At 49.5% G+C, this 23,080-nt stretch overlaps 1 protein-coding gene across 1 annotated transcript in view; it reads right to left on the bottom strand.

The window, feature by feature from the left end:
- Positions 1–18,273, bottom strand: part of TAS1R2 (taste 1 receptor member 2) — a 21,439-nt gene extending 3,166 nt beyond the window's left edge. The window contains exons 1-4 of the mRNA XM_025365109.1: positions 18,091–18,273; positions 15,183–15,483; positions 12,092–12,865; positions 7,221–7,430 (exon numbers count right to left, since the gene is read on the bottom strand). Of these exons, the coding sequence (XP_025220894.1) occupies positions 7,221–7,430; positions 12,092–12,865; positions 15,183–15,483; positions 18,091–18,272 (1,467 nt within the window). The 5' untranslated portion in view covers position 18,273. The remainder of the gene's footprint in view (positions 1–7,220; positions 7,431–12,091; positions 12,866–15,182; positions 15,484–18,090) is intronic.
- Between the last annotated feature and the right edge of the window lie 4,807 nt (positions 18,274–23,080).

Below are 23,080 nucleotides of genomic sequence, written 5' to 3' on the forward strand. Positions count from 1 at the left end.
AAAAAAAAAAAAAAAAAAAAAAGAAAAAAAAAAAAGAAGGAATATCTAGGGAAAACCAAAGATAAAATGGGAGACACTGGAGAAAATTTTGGCCTCTGACACGATTGCTATTTATTTATAGCAAATAGTAAACATAGTTTTAATAAACTTGAAAGGACTGCAATAATAACAGGTATGTTCTCCAACAACAATCTAATGAAATAGAAATCAATAACAGAAGAAAATTTGGGGAATTCATAGATATGTGGAAATTAAACAACATACCCTTAAATAACAATAGGTCAAAGTAGTATTCACAAGGGAAATTAGAAAATGCCTTGAAATTAATGAAAATAAGAACGCAACATAACCCCACAAAAAGACAAATACTATATGATTCTACTTATAGGAGGTATCTAAGGTAGTCAAACTCATAGAAACAGAAAGTAGAAGGATGGTTGCCAGAGGCTGGAGGAAGGGAGAAATGCAGAGTTGCTCAATGGGAATAGTTAGAAATTTGCAAAATGAAAAAGTTCTAGAGATCTGTTGCACAAAAACGTGAATATACTTAACATTACTGAAATGTATGCTTAAAAATAAATTGGTAAATGTTATGTGTCTTTTATCATAAAAATAAAAAATTTTAAAAATGTACCAAAATTAATGGGGTAATTAATTTTAAAACTTGTGAATAATAAAAGTGAAAACAATACTTGAGAGAAATGTATTATTATAAACATCTGTGTTTAAAAAGAAGAAAGATGTTACATCATTAACATTCACTATCTTATCAAATCACTAGCATTCACTATCTTATCACAGAGTTTACTCTTTCACTCTCGATCTCAACGTAGTCCACAGGAAAGTTGTTCATCTTGACATTCTGCAGAATATCATGCAGGTCTATGATATTCATGACACCATGGTCATTGGACCTGGTTAGTACAAAGTAGCAAGGACTTTTATATCCAAGTAAGACCTATGAATGCCAGAGGGTTGGAGATAAACCTTACCAAGATTCAAAACTTGGGGTTGGGGGTGCTGTCACATTGGTGATGTTTTTAGGAGGCTAATGGTACAGAGAATGCCAGGACTTCCATTCTAAGATAATAGATAAGTCATCCACCCTACTCCTGCTACCATGAAAGTATGGCACTTTGTGAACCTCTTTAGATTTGGGGGACAACATAAATTGCTCCTGAAAATACTGCTCCAACCCATTTACCAGGTGATTCAGAAGGGTTTCAGTTTCAAGGCAGAAGGTAACAGGTCCAGAGAATGACTCTGAAGAAGGCCCTGGCTTCTGTGTAAGCGATCCTGCCACTGGGGCCACACGATCGAGGAGATGTGATGATGTTTGAGTTATCTATGCTTATAAGAATTGGCAAGCCCTAAGAGAGAGATGCAACAATGCCATGCCTTCTACACAACATGCTACTCACTACTTGAAAATCAACTCTTGGAGTCCTGCTGGGCCATTATGGAAATTGAGTACCTGACCCCAGGACATCAAGCGACTATCAGATTCACAGAGTCTTATAGAGAGGCAGGACTAAAAGCAAGTCTTCATATAAGGGAAATGGTATCCAAGAAGCGCCAGTGGGTCCAAGTAAATTTCTTAAATCAATTATTGTGACTCCTGTATCTATTTCTCTTATAACAAATGCCTCTCCCTCAAATCACACGTAAGACCTTATGGAGAGATTCTTTATGACAAATAAATAGAGGAGAACATTCAGGAATGATTCACAAGTAGGTTGGTTTGATATGTTAATGTGAGCTGACAGTGGACTGCTGCCATACTAAGCTGTTTTCAGGGATACAAAGCTTTCTTCAGGGTGAATCCTGAAGGACAGTAATGATGGGAGATACTGCTTGTATGTAGAGATGTGCAAGCAGAACACTAGGTTGTTTGCTTTGTGTGGATGGAGAGATGTCCGGAAGGATGGATATTCCTGAGATCCTGGACATATGGAATAGCTTGGCTGGTTGTTCAGGGGCCTGGAAGGAGCAAGAGTGGAATAATGGAGACAAGGTTGCTTGGGGAAAGGTATATGAATGGATCCATGAGAGTGAGCACAAAGCATGAAGATCTCTGTGTCTCATGTTAATGCAAACCAGATGGCAAACACAGAGTAATAGAAACCAGATTGAAAGGTTGACTTGTCCCAGCCAGGCACCATGGCTCATGTTTGTAATCTCAGCAATTTGGGAGGCCAAGGTCGGAAGATCAATTGAGGTCAGGAGTTCCAGACCAACCTGGCCAACATGGCAAAACCGTGTCTCAACTAAAAACACAAAAATTAGTCAGGTGTGGTGGTGCACTTCTATAATCCCAGCTACTTGAGAGGCTGAGGCAGGAGAATCACTTGATCCCTGGGGGCGGAGGCTGCAGTGAGCCAAGATTGCACCACTGCACTCCAGCCTGGGCAACAGAACAAGATTGTCTCAGGAAAAAAAAAAAAAAAGAAGCAGCAGAAGGAGAAGGAGGAGGAGGAAGAGGAGGGGGAGAGGGAGAGGGAGAAGGAGAAGGAGGAGGAGGAAGAGGAGGAGGAAGAGGAGGACTTGTCCAACGGAGGTCAGCTGGCTTCTGTCCTCAGCCACCCCAAGGCCTGCACAGAGTAGCCATGATGTCAGGGATGGAGGCTACAAGTATGAACCCAACAGTTTGAGCTTCCTCTCACTTGAGCTTCCTGTCATCATGGCTGACCTAGTTACTGCCATTGCAGAACACCTAACATTCCAGCATCAGAGACCCATGTTGAGCCCTTGACTTGGCACAATTCTTCAAAGAGACCAGCCAACCAACTGCTGAAAGATCTATTACATCAGATCCTTTTCTCTCTGGAAGAAGCAGTGTTTCAACCTCATAAGAATTTTCCTTCCCTGATTTCAGTGCAGCATCGCCTTCTGAGGGCTTCCAGAGCAAATGATTTACTGATGCAGGATACCATATCACCTCAGATCAGGAGTCAACTTCATGGTAAAGGGGTGTGACATGGGCACGTGATCACAGGCTCCACTGATCTTAACATATACCACATTACCCAGAAGTATCCTATCTAACCAGGGGATGAGATGGCATACTAAAAGCTCAGCTAAGGTACCATCTTCAGAATGCCCTGCAAGGTGGGGACACTGCCCTTTAAGATGAAGTTTTGAATGAATGGCTTGTGTATAATGTTGTGGCCCCAACAGCTAGAATATGTGTATCCAGCAACCAGAAAGTTTGGTTACACGCACCATTATTCTCATGGGCCCATTGCAGCATTGGTGCTTCTCCTCTCTACAATCTTAGACTTTGCTGGAATAGAGATTCTGGTCCCCAAAGGGGGAATACTTCCACCAGCAGACACTATAGGGCTCTATGATTACCATGTGGTCATTTTGGGGTCCTCATGCCAGTGAATGAGAAGGCCAAGAAAGGAAGAGGTAATTGACCTGGATTTGTGGGTAGAGCTGAGGTGGTTGCTACACGAGTGGAGTAGGAAGGAGTAGGTCCGGCACCCAAGGAGTAGGTCTGGCAACCCTGGGTGCTTCAATCCCAGGGCACCTGCTGGTGGGGATCTGCAGCAGGCACAGCCCAGAAAGGCAAGGCAACTAAGGGCCCAGACACCTTGGGGAGGTGGGTCTGGATCACTACCCAGGCAAGTGACTGAGAGCAGCCAAATGCTGGCTGGGAGTGAAGAAATCCAGAATGGTCGGTGGAAGAGAGAGATGAATATCAGTGACAACCTTGGGCTGTGGCTAAGTCCACCAAACAGCTCTCTGTTAGAGACTGAGCTGGCTGCTGCTCTAAAAAGTCTAAAAAGTCTGTGACTCCCCAGGCTCATGGAAAGCCACTGAGTGGAACAAGAAATGGACCTCTCTGTGGCCTGCCTCATATTTTCTCTACCCACTGTTTACTCCAGCCATTGCTGCAGTCACCAATTTCAAGCAAATGCCATTTGTCAGCACCTGGCCTCGGCTACACAGCTCTGTCTTGTGTTCTGCCCTAAGGCTGCCGTATGAAATGCCCATGAGAGACCTCTGGAGCTAACACCCCACAGAGCAACCCTCGACCACCAGGTGATGGGAGCTAGTGGATTACTACCACCCATCTCTGGGAGACAATGTTAAGGTAGCTCTTCGGGAGGTCCCAGCAAGATTGACCTCCAGTTGCTCAGAGTAGTATCTGGCTTGAGGTTGTTCTCTTGCACCAACTTTCCCTCTTCCCTGTGGAACTCTTCCCAGTCTCCCACTCCTGTTCCTGTCCATGTATCATGTCCTGGAATAAATCTTCTGCACATAAGCCCTTATCTCAGGCTCTGCTTTCTGGGAGAAACCCAAGTTAAGACAGTGTTATGGGCTAAACTATATCCTGCTTGAAGACCTGGTCCCCAGGACCCCAGAATGTGACCTTATTCAAAAATAGGGTCATTGCAGGAACATAGTCATATAATTAGTTAAGATGAAGTCATCCTGGAGGAGGGTGTGTCCCTAATCTCATATGAGTGCTGTTCTCATAAAAGGGACGAATTTGGAGACAGACACATGGAGAACACTACCTGAAGGTGAAAGCAGAGATGGGGTGGTGATATGGTTTGGATCTGTGTCCGCACCCAAATCTCATGTCCAGTTGTAATCCCCAATGTTGGAGGTGAGTCCTGGTGGGAGGTGATTGGGAGGTGATTGGATCATGGGGATAGAGTTCTCAAGAATGGTTTAGTACTATCCTCTTGGCACTCTCCTCCTGACTGTGAGTGAGTTCTTGTGAGATGTGGTCGTTTAAATGTGTGTGATACCTCCTCCTTCACTCTCTCTTGCTGCTCCAGCCATGTGAAAAGCTGGCTCCCCCTTTGCCTCCCACCATGACTGTAAGTTTCCTAAGGCCTCCCCACAAGCTGAGCAGATGCCAGCATCATGCTTCCTGTACAGCCTGAAGAACCGTATACCCATTCAACCTCTTTTCTAATTACCCAGTTTCTAGCATTTCTTTGTAACAATTCAAGAGCGGACTAATACAGGTGATGCATCTACAGTCAAGGAACATCAACGAGTGCCAGCAAACCACCAGGAGCTTGGGGAGAGGCCTGGAACATATTCTACCACACAGTTCTCAGAAGGAGCCAACCCTGCTGACACCTTGATCTTGGACTTCCAGCCTCCAGAACTGTGAGACAATAAATTTCATCTGTTTAAGCTCCCCACCCACCCCAGTCTGTGATACTTTGTTATGGCAGCCCCAGGAAACTAACACAGACACCACCCTAATATACTCCACAAAAATCCTCAAGGCACTCAGAAATGCACAGCCTCAGGTACCTCTGCAACTGGGGATAGAGTGTGCTGTCAGGGATTGGGGGGAAGAGGGTGCAGGGTATTAGCATAGGAGAGTGATGAAGGCTCTTCCAGAAGCTTTTCGATCCCTAGATCCCCTCCCCAACTCCACAAGGTAGGTCTCTATCCCTTCCTACTCCAGCAGAATTCTGATGGTCTATTCTCTAAAGAGGGTAAAATAATGGATCTTTAGATTGACAGATGTCAGACTCAGTTGAAGGCATAGCTACCATACTAAAACAAGAGTATCCAATGATAGGCTGTATTAATCCACTTTCAAGCTGCTTATAAGGACATACCCAAGACCTGACAATTTACAAAATAAAGAGGTTTAATGGACTTACAGTTCCATAGGGCTGGGGAGGCCTCACAATCATGGTGGAAAGCAAGGAGAAGCAAGTCATGTCTTACATGGATGGCAGCAGTCAGAGAGAGCTTGTGCAGGGAAACTCCCATTTTTAAAACCATCAGATCTTGTAAGACTTATCTGCTATCAGGAGAACAGCACAGGAAAGACTCACCCCCATGATTCAATTATCTCCCACTGGGTCCTTCTCACAACATGTGAGGATTATGGGAGCTACAAGATGAGATTTGGGTGGGGACACAGAGCCAAGCCATATCACAGCCTTTGGCCTGAATGCTGTATATACAGAACCTCCACCACAGACTAGTTGTATGCTGTATACAGAGAACCTCCACCATGGACTAACTGTGTGGTCTCAGACAGGTCACACAACCTCTCGGTGCCTTCAGTTTCCTAACCTATAAAATGGAGAGAATGGTAGCATTTATGCCCTAGGGTTGATATGAGAATTGAAGTCCTTAGCACCAGGCCTGGCACACACATGTCCAGTAAGTGCTTAATTTGCAGAGGTCTCTGAACCCCTCTTCCTGGGGAGCTGGAAAGCCCTGAACATGCATAGTTCCCAATCAATGGGGGAAGGACAGGACCCCAGATTGTATACTCATGAATAGAGATCCTAGCAGTTATTGATAAAGCAGAGGTCCCTAATCCCCGGGACACAGGCCAGTACCAGTCTGTGGCCTGTTAGGAACCTGGCCATGCAGTAGGAGGTGAGCAGTAGGTGAGCAAGAGCAGAGCTTCATCTGTATTTACAACCGCTCCCCATCACTCGCATTACTGCCTGAGCTCCACCTCCTGTCAGATCAACCTCTGCATTAGATTCTCACAGGAGCACAAATCCTATTGTGAACTGTGCATGTGAGGGATCCAGGTTGTATGCTCCTTATGAAAATCTAATGCCTGATGATCTGTCACTGTCTCCCATCACCCCTAGATGGGATCGTCTAGTTGCAGTAAAACAAGCTCAGGGCTCCCATTAATACTACATTATGGTGAGTTGTACAATTATTTCATTATATATCACAATTATATATAACAATAATAATAGAGACAAAGCATACAGCGTAATGCATTTGAATCATCCAGAAACTGTCCTCCTCCCAGTCTATGGAAAAATTGTCTTCCACAAAACCGGTCCCTGATGCCAAAAAGGTTGGGGACCACTGCCCCAGGGTTGATGTGAGAATTGAAATCCTTAGCACCAAGCCAGGCACACACATGTTCAGTGAATGTTTACTTTGCAGAGGCCCCTGAGCCCCTCTTCCTGGGAAATTAGAAAGCCCTGAACAGACACAGTTCCCAATGAATGGGGGAATGAAAGGACCCCAGACTATACACCCACAAACAGACATCCCCCACAGCAATCGATAAAGAATCTCCCAGCAATTGATAAAGAATCTCTAGGCTCTGTCCATAATGAAAACAGCCCTAGCAACTCCAGCATGAGCCTCAGGCCCCGCCCCAGGCCTGCCCACCCACCAGGCCCCGCCCCCGGCCCCGCCCGCCCGCCAGGCCCCACCCCCGGCCTGCCCACCCACGAGGCCCCCTGGCTGACCGTGTTGTTGATGGTGTGCCAGGAGATGTCTTGGATTTTCTTCAGCTGTCGCTGCAGGGGGTAGTAGGAGGCGACACTCTGGAAGGGATTCTGGCTCAGGTCCCATTGCCACTGGACAATCTCCAAGTGCAGAGCCATGTCCCCTTGAGGGTCGAAGGAGATTTCGTGGTCCAGGAGAGTGAAGTTGACCTTCCAGATCTCCTTAAGCAGCTGGCAGGGTCAGAGGGAAGGGAAGTGGAGCTAGCATCAGAACTGAGCCAGAATTTTTCCTGGACCTGGGAAAGATTCTACCATTCCACTAGCCTTGATTTCCAACTCTGTAATATGGAGGCACTAAATCTCCAAAAAGGTGGCAGTTTAGGAGCCAGTGGCTGAGAGCTCTGCTCTGGAATCAGATATATCTGGGTTCAGGCCTCAGCTCTGCCTCTTGCTGTGAGACATTGGGCCTGTTGCTTAACCTCTCTGAACCTGTTTCCTCTTCTGCAAAGTAGGAGCAATAAAAACTATAAAAAAAATAATAATAAGTTCATCTATGTTAGGGACTTAGAGCAGAGCCTGAGACAGGAATCACTTCTACCAAGGTGCTAATAGAATTCCTTTTCCCTGGAAGTCACCTCAGTCATCCCTCTGGAACCCAATACATGAGATGAGGTACAGAGTCCACTGTCTCTGTCACCTGCAAAGGTCAGTTGGGATCTCCCCTGATCCCTGGGTCCTTCCTGTCTCCCCAGACCTTAGCGTCAGCTCTCATTCCAGTCTCTCCCCAGCCCCCCATCACTCTCAGTAGGCAGCAGCTGGGACAAACTAGAGCACACTTTGAGGTGGGCATCCTCCAACCTAAAGTCCAGTCCCAGCTCTGTCCGCAATTTGCTGTGTGACTCTGAGCAAGTTTCTGAACCTTGCTGGGCTAACCCTGAAAGGACTTCCAGTTCAAATATCCCATGGACCTGGCTCCTAGATTTTCCCTCCATAAATGGGAGTGTCCATTGGGCTACACCTTTAGGGCTCACCTGCCTCAGGGACTGACAGACACACAGACAGACAGGTAGCCAAGGGAGTCCGGTCCTGGCCTTCTCCCTTCCCTGCCCAGCAGGTGAGGTCCTGACTCAGAAAGACTCTTTGGAATGTGCACAGGTTGCTAGGCCCAAGGGCAATGGTCCTTTGAGCCAAGAAGAAAGAGGCTCCAACCAGGTGGTCGGCCTGAGGATGAGGATCAGAATGGCGGAGGCCCCTGGGAGTCACATCCTGGGTGCCCATCTTGCACCTCTGTAGTGACCTGCCCAAGCAGGGTTGAGCACCTGGGACTGGAGGGATCCAAGATATCACCCCCAAGGGGTCAGAAAGCACTGGCCTTGTAATTGTCCTGAGTGGGTGGGAGCCTAGACTATTATTGGCAGGGACTTGGGCACCTTGGGGTTCCCTCATCAGGCTGAACCCTGTTTCCCCTTCCCCATCTAGCCCCACCCTTACCCCAGCATAAGCTGTACATTTAAGGCAGACTCAAGTCCACCTCTCCAGCCCCGCACTCTCTTCTGATGCCAGCACTTGGTGTCAGAGAAGAAGAAGAGGAGTACGTTTAGCCTCTTAGCTGCCCCAGGTAATTTGCATCATGATTGCAAATGCCCTCAATAACTCAACAGGGTACATATGATTCCTTCCATTTAACAGATGAGAAAACCAAGGCTCAGAGATATTAAATATGCCCAGGTGTGCACAGCTAGTAGTGGCAGCACTGGGATTCCATTTCAGGTTTGATTGCTAAGCTCTGCCCAGCTCACCGCCACCTGCCTCACAACGTACGAACAGGTGGGCCATATCCAAGATGCCCGAGGGGTGGAGAGGGGTGGAGGGAGGTGTGTGGGGAAGAGCCAGACCACTGCCAAGGGCCCCATTTGTGAAATAAAAGGATTGGACCAGAACCTGAGAAGACCTCGCAACCCTGACCCTCTATGATTCAATGACTGGCTGAATTTTTTTTTTTTTTTTTTTTTTAAGACGGAGTCTCACTCTCTCGCCCAGGCTGGAGTGCACAGGTGCTATCTCAGCTCACTACAATGTCCGTCTTCTGGGTTCAAGCAATTCTCCTGCCTCAGCCTCCTGAGCAGTTGGGATTACAGGTGCCCCCCACTATGCCCAGCTAATTTTTTGTATTTTTAGTAGAGACGGGGTTTCACCGAGTTGGCCAGGCTGGTCTCGAACTCCTGACCTCATGATTCATTTGCCTTGGCCTCCCAAAGTGCTGGGATTACAGGTGTGAGCCACCACACCCTGCTAGTCTACTGAGCATTTTTGCTGGGATGGCCACAAATTTGCCAGCCTGGATTTACCCAGACTCCCACTGATCTGACCCCACCACCACCATCACCACGGGCAGCATATCCACCCAGTGTCATCTCCAACTCTTCTCATCGCCCCTGAGGCCTCTCTCTCTGCCTCGCCTCTCACAGCGGTGCCCATCCCCACTACTCCAGCACTATTTCATCACCACCCCTGGCCACTCCCTAGCTGGGTGCCTGTCACCTCTTTAAACCTCAGTTTCACCTGTGTATGGGAGAGCACCCACGTAGTCACAGTATCTGCTCAACAGTGTCTGTCTGGGCATGACTGAGAATTCACATAAAGAGGTGAACACAGTGTCCAGCACATAAGTATCCATTCATTCATTCATTCATTCATCCATTCAATATTCACTGAGAAGCAACGCCAAGCCAGACCAGTGCCAGCAACTTGGGATATGGCGTTGGAAAGGATTGACAGGGTCCCTGCTCTCACTGGCCTCTGTTTGGGAGGTGTGGGGAATAGCCAATAAACAAACAAAGGATATCAACACAATCACAACTTGGGATACCTGTTACAACAAAAATAAACAGAGTGTCGTGGTGTGACCTGGCAAGGAGGGTGGGAGGTAGTAAGGACACCACATACCATTTTGCAGGTTGTGCCCTGCAAGAATGGGTCCAGTTAGGACAACTGGGAGGAACAGCTGGAGTCCAGCCGACTCAGGTCACCAAGTCATGCACTTGCCACAGGTCTGCGTCCATCCGAAGCCAAAGAGCATCTTGGTCTAACTTGTCTGCACAAAAGGGCGTCATTTTCTAATTCACACAAGGACTCTGTTTATGCCAGCGGAGACCCTGGGTGAAGCCTACATAGGGTGAGCTGGGCTCCCTGCTACTTGACTGCATCATCCCCCACCCCAGCTCTAAATTGGCTTGTTGGGCTGTCTCAGGAACGTCATCTCGGTGCTTGGAATGTTCTATGAACTCCTGCTGCCTCTAGACAAAGCCCCCTCTCCTTCACCTGGCACTGGATGTCCTCCAGTATCACCTGCAGTTCGGGTCACCTCTCAGTCTTTGCCACTCGAGCCTGACCACGTGGCCAGGCCACCACTCTCCCACTGTCCTCCTGGAAGGTCCAGTGTCTGTTCACTCCCTACTTCAGTCCTGCCTTCCCTGACCCTCTCCCACCATGATGATACCCCTGCCCCGTGCACAGCTGCAATTTTGACTTCCTGCTGCACTTGGCAGACAGATCTTCTTAACTGTCCTCATCTCCTCCTGGGTTGGTGGTCCCCCAGGCCTGGCACATAGTAGGTGCTCAACAAAAGGGATGGGACATCCTGGTTGCTATGATTGGTGCCCTTTGGTCTCTGCTGTCACCTGTCTTTCATCATAGCTCCTGCCAGTTGCAGCTGGGAGGATGCCTGGAAGGTGAAGTGGGAAAACGACAGCAGAATAGGCCAGACCTGGGTTCAAAACCAGGGTCCACCACTTACCACTGAGCGATCATGGGCTGAGCGATCAAAGTCACTTTGACTTCTTGTCCCTCAGTTTTTCTACCTGTAGATTATCCTCACAGGAGGGTCATGAGTTAGATGTGATGTATACTAGGCATTCAGCGCCTAGTAGGCACTCAAAGAGCAGTAAAGCACCCATGATAATTATGTATATTATTAATGTAACAGGACATATAGCAATAGGCAGTATTTTTACCAGCTGGCACCAGAATTCCTTTTAAAGAATAACTGCAATCTTTTAAAAGAAAAGTGTTTATGGTTGCAAGGTTAGGATCTGAGATTATGGGATAGAGAGGTACAATTAAATAGAATGAGAAAGAGCAACTTTCTCATTTCTTCAGAGCAAACTAATTTGTTCTGTTAAAGAAGTGAACACTTATTTGAAGATGGGAGAGGGATCTAGCAAGTGGCGAAAGGGGAGAACGAAGAGGGAAGATGGGCAGGGTTTAGGGAAGTGACTAAGCAACAGGGTGGGAGGCTGGCCCCAAACTATGAAAAAGCCAAGGAACCATTTAAGAACAGAGATCTCCATAGCAAAGTATAAAGTGTGCATCTCTAATGTAAATCCCCTCTGCTCCTCTGATCCTCAGTGAAACCTTCTATATCCCAGAAGGCTTCGTGGTGGGGGGTTTCTGTGTGTGCCTGTGGATGTGGATGTGTGTGTTAAGCCAGAAGAACAGATTTAAAGTCTGTCTGAACCAGGGTGATAGAGAACTAAGGTAATGAGAAGATCCATAAAAGCAATGCAAGGCCTTAGAGGGTCCACAGGAAAACACAAGCTCGTCCCAGGCTCTCAACCCTGGAGACTGGGGAGGTGGGGGGGCGGGGCTGTGGTTCCCACTGCCTGTGGGATTTCCTTCTGGTGAATTCCACCTGAATCTCCAAGAACAGACTACTATCTTGAATGGTGAGCATTAAATTAATTTAAAAAGCAATTTTGTTTTGGCATCAGGAAGGACTAGTGCTATGTGTCTGGAAGAATGGGATACCCGTGCCCTTTCACACCCATTTGCCCAGAACCCCAAGAGAGGAGGATGGAGGTGCCCTGCAGTCTCTATGGCAGCCACCCCCTCACCTGCCAGGGATAGACCTCCGTCTTGGTGCAGGTGCCATGGTCACAGCCTAGGAGGCTGTGCAGGGCGTGGGCCACAGCGTAGACCGCAGAGTACACGCTGTAGACGACACGCTCCCCAGAGAGCCTGAGAACGTTGTTGAAGGACAAGGTGCCATTCAGGCAGCTGTCACACTCCTGGTTGCAGGTGGACCTCTGGCTGGTCCTGCTGAGGGGTGGCGGCCCAGCCTGTGGGTCTCGCACGCGGAACTCACTGAAGCCAGGGATGGGCACGCTCTGGATGGTGATGCCCAGGAAGGTGCCCACGTGGCGCAGCTCCGTGAGGTTGTGCAGGACCGGGTCGATGGCCCAGGACTCGGAGGCGATCCACACGGCACCCGTGAAGTTCTGGCGCAGCACCTCATTGAAGAAGTTGTACAGGGTCAGGTCGGGTGAGAACACGACCACGACGCGTGCCGTGCTCTGCTGCAGCTTGTCCACGATGGTCACCAGGCGCTGGCGCTCCTCTGACGTCATGTTCTGGTTGGGCTGCACTGTGGGCAGTGTCTCCTGGAAGGCGATGCAGATGTCGCCCCGGGCCAGGCGATCGCCAAGCAGCTGGCCATTGTCACGGCCATAGGTGTCGCCGCTCACCAGCACGATGATCCAGTTCCAGCGGAAGTGCAGCATCAGCTGCACCATGGCCTCGATGTGGTGGTCGGCGCTGGGTGCGGTGCGCAGCAAGGCGGGGAAGCGCACCTTGTCTCGCAGCTCATCGCTGATGGCACTATAGGTGATCTGCGAGGGGAGTGGCCGTGGCATGAGCGAGTGCCCCACTGGGTGCTCTGCCCCCACCCCAGGGCTGTATCCACCATCATCATTTGGGAAGCACCCAGTGCAAGCCACCCCAGGGGTAGGTGGTTTATACCATCGTCAAGCATCATGGTCCCCAGGTAGCCCCATGCAATAAGAACCTACTGTGTGCCAGGCCCTAGGCCAGGTGCCTTAGCTCAGCCTCATCATGATTATTGAGCACCTACTGTGTACCACGCTCTAGGCCAAGCCACATACACCATCATCCTCATAGTCATCAGCACACTGGCTTTTAGTGAGAACCACATCCCGGGCTAGGTAGATGACATAGCCATCATCCCCATCACCTAGAAACTCTTACTGGGCACAGCGCTTTCCTCCTCCCCCTCATCACCATCAGGCTCAGCAACTAGCCACGTTTCTTCCTTCTGCCTCCAGGGCTCCATGGTTTTCTTCCCAACTCACAGGGTGTTCCATCTCCTTTCCTGGTTCCTTCTCTTCTCTATGACCTCTTAATCTTAAAGGACCCTGGGCTCAGGCTTCAGTCCCTGCCTCTTCTCCAGCTGCTCTCCCCCTCCCTTGGTGGTCCCATCCAGCCTCATGGCTTTATATCCCATTTCCACGCCAACAACTCCCAGCGGATAGCCCTGGCCTGGACTTCTCTCCTGAACTTCAGATGCATACCACAACTGCCTGTCTGACATCTCAAACTTCACAAATCGAAACTGAACCTTTGTTCTCCTCTGAGCCCGTTCCATCCACACCCTCCCCCATCTTGATTGATGATGAATCCATCGTTCCAGTGACTCAGGCCAAAAACTCTGGAGTTGTCCTTGACTCTTCTTTCGCACACAGGTCACACTGGATCCATCAGCAAATCCCCTTGGCTCTACCTTTAAAATATATCCATCCAGTGCCTACCAGCTCCCCGCTCCCTCCTGTCCAGCCACCATCATCCCCGGCCTGCACTGCAACATTACCCACCCACCTTTTCCCTGCAGTCTAAGCTTAACATGGCAGCCCGGTGACCCTGCTCACATACACGTCAGGTCACTTTACTCCTCGTCTCAGAACTCCTCAATAGCTCCTAACGTCACCCAGGAAAAGCCAGAGTCCTTGAAGAGCCCCTAAGCGCTCAATCATTTATCTGCACACCTGTCTGATTTCATCTCCTTCTCCTCTCCCTCTGGCTCCAGTTGTGCTCATCTAGTTCCACGAACACACCAGGCACCTCCTAGCCTTGGCACTTGCTAACCCTCTTCCTGGAATGTTCTTATCCTAGGTCCCTCATGGCTCCCTCATTCCTTCACCTCCCTCAAGTCTTTGCCTAATTGTCAGTGAGACCCACCTGACCACCCTGTTGAAAATTGCAATCTCCCTCTACCAACCCCTCCTTTCCACTGACGTGCCAGAGCCCCCACGTTTTTATTTTATTCATTGCACTTCTCACCTCTAACATCCTGCATCACCTATTGTTTATACTTATTTTCTGTCTCTCCCCACTAGAAGAGAAGCTCCATGAAGGCAATGATTTCTATGTTGTTGCCAGCTGTACCCCAGCACCTACAACAGTACCTGGCACATAGTAGGTGCTCAATAAATATCTGTTACATGAATGAAAGAATGAATTCAGTCCTCAGCTAGATGCTTCATGTAAAAGTACTAACATTAAACAGTAACATTCACAATATTCGTGACTACCTAACTGTGTGCCAAGTTTTTTGCTAGCTGATCTTTAATGAACATGTAGCCTGTACCAGTACTGCACTTGGCACTTTCAATCATGATTATGATAATAGTTATAATAATAGTTGTAATACAAATCACTCTTTCGTGAGGACCTACTGTGAGGCAGACCTTGTGCTAGGCAGCTGTACAGAATAATACTAAGCACTTCAAGTTTTTATTCCTGTGTAAGATGCTTTATAAAACAACATTATTTACCACCTACTGTGTGCTAGAAATTTACACAGGTTGAACCACTAATCTTCAGATAGCCCTGGGAGGGAATGCTTATCATCCCACTTTACAGGTGAGGAAATTGAGGCCTAGAAGAGTTAAGAGATTTGCCAAAGGCTTCACTGTGGCCAAGACTCGGTGCCAAGTTGCACAACCAGATCTGCCCACTTCCAAAGCCTGAGCCCTTACTCCATAAGCTGGGCTGTCTTCTCAAGATTTGGGCTGATGCCCTGACCCTGCTTCTGGTCCTATCATCACCTCCCATGATTGTTGGAAGAAGTGGCCTCTGAGGCCTATAGACAGCCACTACTCTGCCCCACTCCCCAAGGCCCAGGAGCCTCACCTGTGGAAGGAGAAAGAGGGAGAGGAAGTTGGCCACAGTCATGACAGCGTCGGAGTTGTCAGGGCCAATGACAGCCACCACACGGGGCACGTAGTTACTGTAGTTCTCTTGGATGGGAAGGAGGTCGTCTTCCTGTGCCAGGAAGTAGAGCACCGGCTGGACGTTGTTGGAGACGTAGCACACATCCACCATCTCGTAGCCTAGCAGCACATCAGGCAGCAGGCTGCTGTCATTGTTGATCTCCTCCACCGCAAAGCGCATGGCCTGCATGAGGTTGTAGCCTATCACCTTCGTTTCATACCTGGAGGGGCCACAGCAGTATGAGATGGAAGCAGATCCAGAGTGAAGAAGGGAGGGATAAGAGAACCAGTCTGCTCCTCCTCCCTGCCACAGGAAAGCCAAGGCATTGACTGACAAGGAACCACTCCAGAAGACTCCGGCATTTTCACCATGTCATTGTCACCATACCACATCTCTAGGATCACCATTGCCCATATGGCCACCACTGACACTATTATCCATGTGGCCATAATGAATACCATCCCTATAACCTCCATTGCCACTCTACTGACGTCCACTAATGTGACCACCATTATCCACTAAAACTTCCATCATCACCATCACCACTATCACCATCATCACCCACTACCCGTATTACCAATATCACCACCAGGGCCATCACTGTCACCACAACCTTTCTGTCATCACTGTCATCACCACCATCATCACCATCACTATCAGCACCATCACTATCACCACCATCATCATCATCACCACCATCACCACCACCATTTTCACATCACCATCACCACTACCATCACCAGTGCCATCAGTAACACCCTCACCACCGTCACCATCACAGCACCATCATTATCAGCATCACCATCACCACCACCCCATCACCATCATCACTACGATCACCAACACCATCACTAACACCATCACCACCATCAGCACCATCATCAGCATCACTACGATCACCACCATCACCATCATCAACCAACACCATCACTAACACCATCACCAGCATCACTATCATCGCCATCATCACCAGCACCATCACTAACACCATGATCACTATCACCATCATCACCCACTATCCGTATTACCAATATCACCACCAGGGCCATCACTGTCACCACAACCTTGTGACAATCATCACCACCATCATCACCATCAACACCATCACCATCACTATCAGCACCACCAGCACCACCACTATCACCACTGTCATCAACATCATCATCGCCATCACCACCACCATTTCCACCATCACCACCAACATCACCACCACCATCACTACCACCACCAACACCATTAGTAACACCATCATCACCATCATCATCATCAGCACCATCATTATCAGCATCACCATCATTACCACCCTATCACCATCATCACTACCATCACCAACACCATCATCACCATCAGCACCATCTTCAGCATCACTACGATCACCACCATCACCATCATCACTACCATCACCATCATCACCAATACCATCACTAACACCATCACCAGTATCACTACCATCACCATCATCACCAACACCATCACTAACACCATCAACACCATCATCAGCAACACTATCATCAACACCACCATCACCATCATCACTACCACTGCCATAATCACCAACACCATCACTAACACCATCACCACCAGCAGCACCATCATCAGCAACACTATCATCAACACCACCATCACCATCATCACTACCACTGCCATAATCACCAACACCATCACTAACACCATCACCACCATCAGCACCATCATCAGCATCACTATTATCAACACCACCAGCACCATCATCAGCGTCACTATTATCAACACCACCAACGCCATCATCACTACCATCACCATCATCACCAACACTATCATTAAAACCATCATCATCATCACCATTATCACTACCAGTACCATCATTACCAACACTATTACCACCACTGTCATCATCACTACTGTCACCATCATCACCACCGTTACCACCATCGTCATCACCATCACCATCATACTTTTTCTCATTGTCATCATCACCAGTATTACTGTTATCAACATTATCAGCATCATCACCATTACTTTCATCACCATCACCTTCATTATACTCCCCACCATGGTCACAAGCATTAGAAAATCCAGCATTGTGCCTGGTGCCATCACCTTCACCATTCTCAAGCCAGCATATAATCTTTCCCAATTTCATAAATAATGCATTTCTTATAGTCAACCCTTAATCATCTTTTGCACTGTCCTACCTTTCTCCTTGTCTCCCACAATACCTTCACCCTCTCTGCAAGAGGTCACTGTTTTATAGTCCCAGGCTGGTTCTATGTCCCAGCCTTCGTGCTTGCATGCAGATGCACCCAGCCGCCACAATCTCCAAGTGATGCCGTCATCCCAAGGGGCTCATGGAGAAGGTGGGGGAAGAGGAACTCCCCTCTAGGCCCCAAAGCACCCCTGCCCACCCAGCCACAGCCCTTGGAAGATGCAGTCTGAGAACTTGATACAGAAAAATCACATTCTGCCTCCCAAAGGATTTCGAATGGGTTTTTACATGGACCCATTGGGAGTCCCCCAGTTGCCAAAGTGGGTGGGAACAGTCTTGATCGCCTCTAAGAGCCCTCTAGATTTGAACATTCTGTAACTCTATTTAAAAATAAATAAATGACACTGAGATGACCCAAGTCTCAGTGTTTCAGAGCACAATCGTCAAAGATTTTGGTAACCCGTGTTGTATGAGGCCTCCCTGAGGGCTAGGAGCATGGATCTAGAATAAGGGGATTGGCAGTGAATGGGGAGGAGTGCTCTAAGCCCTTGGTCCTGGCCTAGCTCCCAAGGACCCACAGGACCAGACCTGGCCTCCCACCCCATCCCCATTGCCACTTCCAGCCCCACACTGGAGACTCACTCCTTGCACATGGGCACCTGCAGGTAGTCAAGGTGAACAATGCCCTTCACGTTGGCATGGAGGGTGAAGAGGCCACCCAGGAGGTAATCCCCAGGCAGGTAGAAGTCCGAGTTTTTAGCCGGCTCAGCCAGGACCCGTAGCAGGAAGAACAGGGAGCAGATGGTCGTTTCCCTGGGCCGCATGGCTGGGAAGTGATGGTCTCAGGAGGTAGTCCTGCCTCACTGGAGAATTGGTGGCTTGACACCAGGGTATTTGCACAGACATTTACATAGCGATGGTCGTGCCACGGACTGTGGGGCACCTGGAGCAGGTGGAGATGTTTAGGGGCCCAGGGGGAGGAAAGGAGGCTGGAATTACAATGATTCTTTCTTAGAGCATAGTGGGGCTAGGTGGTCTAGGGGAACCCTATTTGGAAGGAGAGGGAGCATCCTGATAACTTGGCCATGCCCTGGCCTTCTGTCACTTGTCCAAGGACAAGTCTCGTCTTCCTGACATTTCAAATATTTCAGGAGTAAAGGACATAGGTGCTCTCAGGAGACAGAGTACTGTGGCCAAAAGAGCCCAAGCTCTAGAGCCCAGCCAAGTCAGGCCAGGCATGTAGTGATGTATAGGTGTTCAGCAAGTGGTCGCCATTGTCAGTAAGAACCAGGCATCATGCCGGTGTTTGCGGTTCATCATCTCATATAATGGTTGCATCTCATATAAGGGGACCATTACTAACCCCATTTCAAAGATGAAGAAATGGAGGCACTGAGAAATTAAGAAATCCAGCCCGGGCTACCTGACTAGCAGAGCTGAGATTCAAACCACATGGCCTGACTCTGGGGCTGGTCCTTCATCGCCACACCACATGACATCACAAAGTTAATGCTTTTGATAGAAAAAAACCAGTAATGGTGGCCAGGTGCAGTGGCTCACATCTGTAATCCCAGCACTTTGGGAGGCTAAGGCAGGCAGATCACAAGGTCAGGAGACCGAGACCATCCTAACACGGTGAAACCCTGTCTCTACTAAAAATACAAACAAAGTTAGCCAGGAGTGATGACAGGTGTCTGTAGTCCCAGCGGGAGGCTGAGGCGGGAGAATGGCATGTACCCCGGAGGATGAGCTTGCAATGAGCCGAGATTGCTCCACTGCACTCCAGCCTGGGCAATGGAGCAAGACATTGTCTGAAAAAGAAAAAAAGAAAAAAAATAACAGTGGCAAAGAGGTTCGGGGAAGGAGTGAGGGAGGGGTGGTCTCACTCCCTCTGAAGGCTGCCATCAGTCAGCCTAGCAACACCCGCTCTGGGTCCCCCATCCCTTAGGCCCCACACCAAAGGGCAGGGTTGTGGGCAGAACAGAAAGTTGAAAATTCCTAAATTCATAGGTGAATACTCTCAAGGAGTCAGAGGCGGGGAGGTGGCTCCAGTGAATTAGGGACCCACTGGAATCAGAGACTCTTGTCCAATTAGTGCTATTTTGTTCCTTTCCAGCCCTAACAACATGTGGCCGAGGCTTAGGGAACCTGCCACACACCATGCGCCTCGAATGGGTCTGTCACAGGCACATACCGGGCTGCTGGGCTCCGGGGTTCTGATGGGCAGAGGCTTCAAGGTACAAAAAGGTGATTGAAAATCCCGTGCTCGGCTGGGCACGGTGTGTTACGCCTGTAATTCCAGCACTTTGGGAGGCCGAGACAGGCAAATCGCCTGAGCTCAAGAGTTCGAGACCACCCTGGGCAATGTGGTGAAACCCCGTCTCTACTAAAAATACAAAAAAATTACCTGGGTGTGGTGGCAAACGCGCCTGTAATCCCAGCTACTTGAGAGGCTGAGGCATGAGAATCGCTTGAGCCTAGGAAGCAGAGGTTGCAGTGAGCCGAGATCGTGCCACTGCACTCCAGCTTGGGCTACAGAGTGAGACTCCATCTCAAAAAATAAAAATAAAAATAAAAACATGCTCTTCCCTGCCCCTCCCCAGCCAAGCCCTGCTCCTCCTTCAGGGCCCAGTCTGAGCTTCTCCTCCTCCTAGGAACCATTCGTGCCCGCCAGTTCAAGGGAACCTCCCCCGCTCTGAGCAGCAACAAGCCTCCTGTCTGCGTCGTCACTGGGCACTGGCTACCAGCCTTACATTGTTAACCAGATCCTGCTGCGCGTGTCCACTCTACTTGGGGAACCTTGAAACCACGTGACTTGGACCCACCTGGATTTGACATCGGCTGTTTGCTGGATGAGCATGTGCAGGTTCCTTAACCTCTCTGAGGCTCTGTTTCTTCCCCACTGAAACAAGGATAACAATTCCAGCCTCATGGATTTGGTGTAGGAATTAAGTTAAATAAAACTGGGGGGTGCGGAGCAGGCTTGGAGAAAGGGGAGTTTGCCAAAGTGCGAGGTTGTTTCTTTTTACAATGAAATCAGCTGCCGCAGGGGGCACCGTGGGCTCTGTGACCAGCTGAAAGTGCCCCTTTGTGTCCCAAAGCCTCTCCAAGTTACCCTGAAGGATGTTGGATGTCTTTAGCCACTGCAGAGCCGAAGTGGCACCCACTCCCCTGCCCCTGACCTCTCCTGGGGCAGGCTCATCCCGTGGGCCTGTAAGCAGACAGGGGGAAGTCTCCTGGTGCTGCAGGAAGAGACAGAATTGGCTGTGTGATCGGGGCCTGTCCCTGCCCCTCTCTGGGCCTGTGTAAACCAGTGGATGAGAGGTGGGGACTCATACAATAAAAGGAAGCGCCCTGCAAGGGGTGTTTGGAGGTGTGGGTTCTGGGCCTGACTCTCCTCTCTCTGGATCTCAGTTTCTTCATCTGTATAGTGGGGAGCCCTTTTTTGCACTGCCCGTGTCTGCCTCCATGTCTGCTGGCCCAAACCCCAGCGCTGACCCGCCGCTGCCTCATGGATTCTCTCTACACCCTCCCACTTTCCACACCACACCCCCCGCAGACCCTCATCACCCCCTTTCTGCACCTCTCCATCTGCCCCACACTGACTGTTGAAAACCCCATACCACAGCTCTCAGTTCATCACTCCTCTGCTCTAATACCCGCCGGGGGCTCCCTGTCACCAGCTGGATCAAGTCTGAGCTCCTTGTTCTGGCATTTGAGGCCTCTCCAGCCTGGCCCCAGCTCACTCATCCTCCCTTTCCCGGTCTCTCCAGCCTGGTCTCTCCTGCACCACGTGCCACAAACCACAGCCACACTGGCCTCCTTGGGTCTGGGTCCCTGGAGTATCTTCCTGGGATAGCATTCTAAGGGCCTCCAAGGCCACAGATGCCTGCCCTGCCAAATACCTAGGGGTTTATGAGTGGGTCATAACAACAAATAGCGCCTTTCCCAGAGTGTGATTTATTGTTTCTGTTTTTTAGAGACAGGGTCTCTGCCACCCAGGCTGGAGTGCAGTGGCATGATCAAAACTCACTGCAGCCTCGACCTTCTGGGCTCAGCTGATCCTCCCACCTCAGCCTCCTGAGTAGCTAGGACTACAGGCACGTGCCGCCACACCCCAGCTAAGTTTTTAAATTTTTTGTAGAGATGGGGGTCTCTTTATGTTGCCCAGAATGGTCGTGAACTCCTGGCCTCAAATGGTCCTCCCTCCTCCGCCTGCTAAAGTGCTGAGATGACAGGTGTAAATCACCACACCAAGCATGTATTAAATCCACCCAGAGTCTGTTAAATGCCAGACATTGTGTGAAGCATTCTATATACATTATCATTTAATTCTCACAACTCCCCTTCAAGGTAGTCATTTTTACTACCATTTTGAAGATGAGGAAACTGAAGCTCAGACAGGCTAAGCAACTTTCCAGAAGTCACAAAGCTACTAGGTGGTAAAGCCAGAATGTACATCCAGGCTGCCCAAGCTCTTAGCCCCAGTGCTAAGTGTGTTCTGCCTACAGAAGCTGTCACTGCACCTCCTGCCATGGGGGTTCCGGGATGGCCCTGCCCTCCCTCAATGCAGGTCGCACCCCAGGTGTTGGGGAAGGATTCATTCCTGGTACAGCCACAAGAAGGCACCTATGACTGCACATGTCCGTTCTGAATTGGAGAATAAAGAGGCCAGGAGGCCCTGGAATGTTCTGGAGACTTCTAGAAAAGCCACATTATTTGGCAAAGCTTAGGGGTGAGGGTATGCCAGAGAGAGAGAGAGAGAGAGAGAGTATCTAAGTTAACTGGGAACCACAGGATGTAGCCCTGATCTCAGGGCACCCCCTCCCCTGCCCCTGACCACTCCTGGGGCAGGGTCATCCTGTGGGCCTTTAAGTCAACAGGAGGAGGCCTCCTGGTACTGCAGGAAGAGGCAGAATTGGCTGTGTGATCGGGGCCTGTCCCTGTCCCTCTTTGGGTAAACCAGGGGATGGGAGGTGGGGACTCATAAAACAAAAGGAAGCGCCCTGCATGGGGTGTTGGGAAGTGTGGGCTCTGGGCCTGACTCTCCCCTCTCTGGGTCTCCGTTTCCACATCTATAGAGTGGGGAGGCTCTCTTTGCCCTCTTTGCACTATCTTTATCTGCCTCCATGTCAGTCGGCCCAAAGCCCCAGTCTCAGGGTTTGGGACGGGGAGGGTGGTAGGGAACAAGAATGGCTAAGCAAGCTGTTAATCCAGTGGGCACCGGCTGAGCCGACTGTGTGGCATCCGGAGACAGAAACCAGGGCCCCGGTGAGGCCAGTGCACACTGGAAGACACCAGGGAACCAGGCCCATCCGCAGTGTGATGTCTTGTGTCAGAGCTGAGAGAGCCTACGGAGACCCACAAACCTACCCAGTATACAGAGAGGGAAACTGAGGCCTGGAGAGGGCCAGTCACCCCAGTCCAGAAAGGCACATTGACTTTCAGGACCAAGTTCTTTCTGGACCAAGTCCAGAAAGGCAGATTTCTTTCAGGAACAAGGGGCGAAGGCTGGAATTTGAGCCCTCTACTCTAACAAAGTCAATCAAAAGTGCATCAGGACAGTGTGTGATGCCACTGGGATAGAGTAAAGAGGAAGGAAGGCACCGACCAGCCAAGAGCTCCTTGGGGG

This window comes from Theropithecus gelada, chromosome 1 (genome assembly GCF_003255815.1).
Source record: "Theropithecus gelada isolate Dixy chromosome 1, Tgel_1.0, whole genome shotgun sequence".
In the NCBI taxonomy this organism is placed as follows: domain Eukaryota; kingdom Metazoa; phylum Chordata; class Mammalia; order Primates; family Cercopithecidae; genus Theropithecus; species Theropithecus gelada.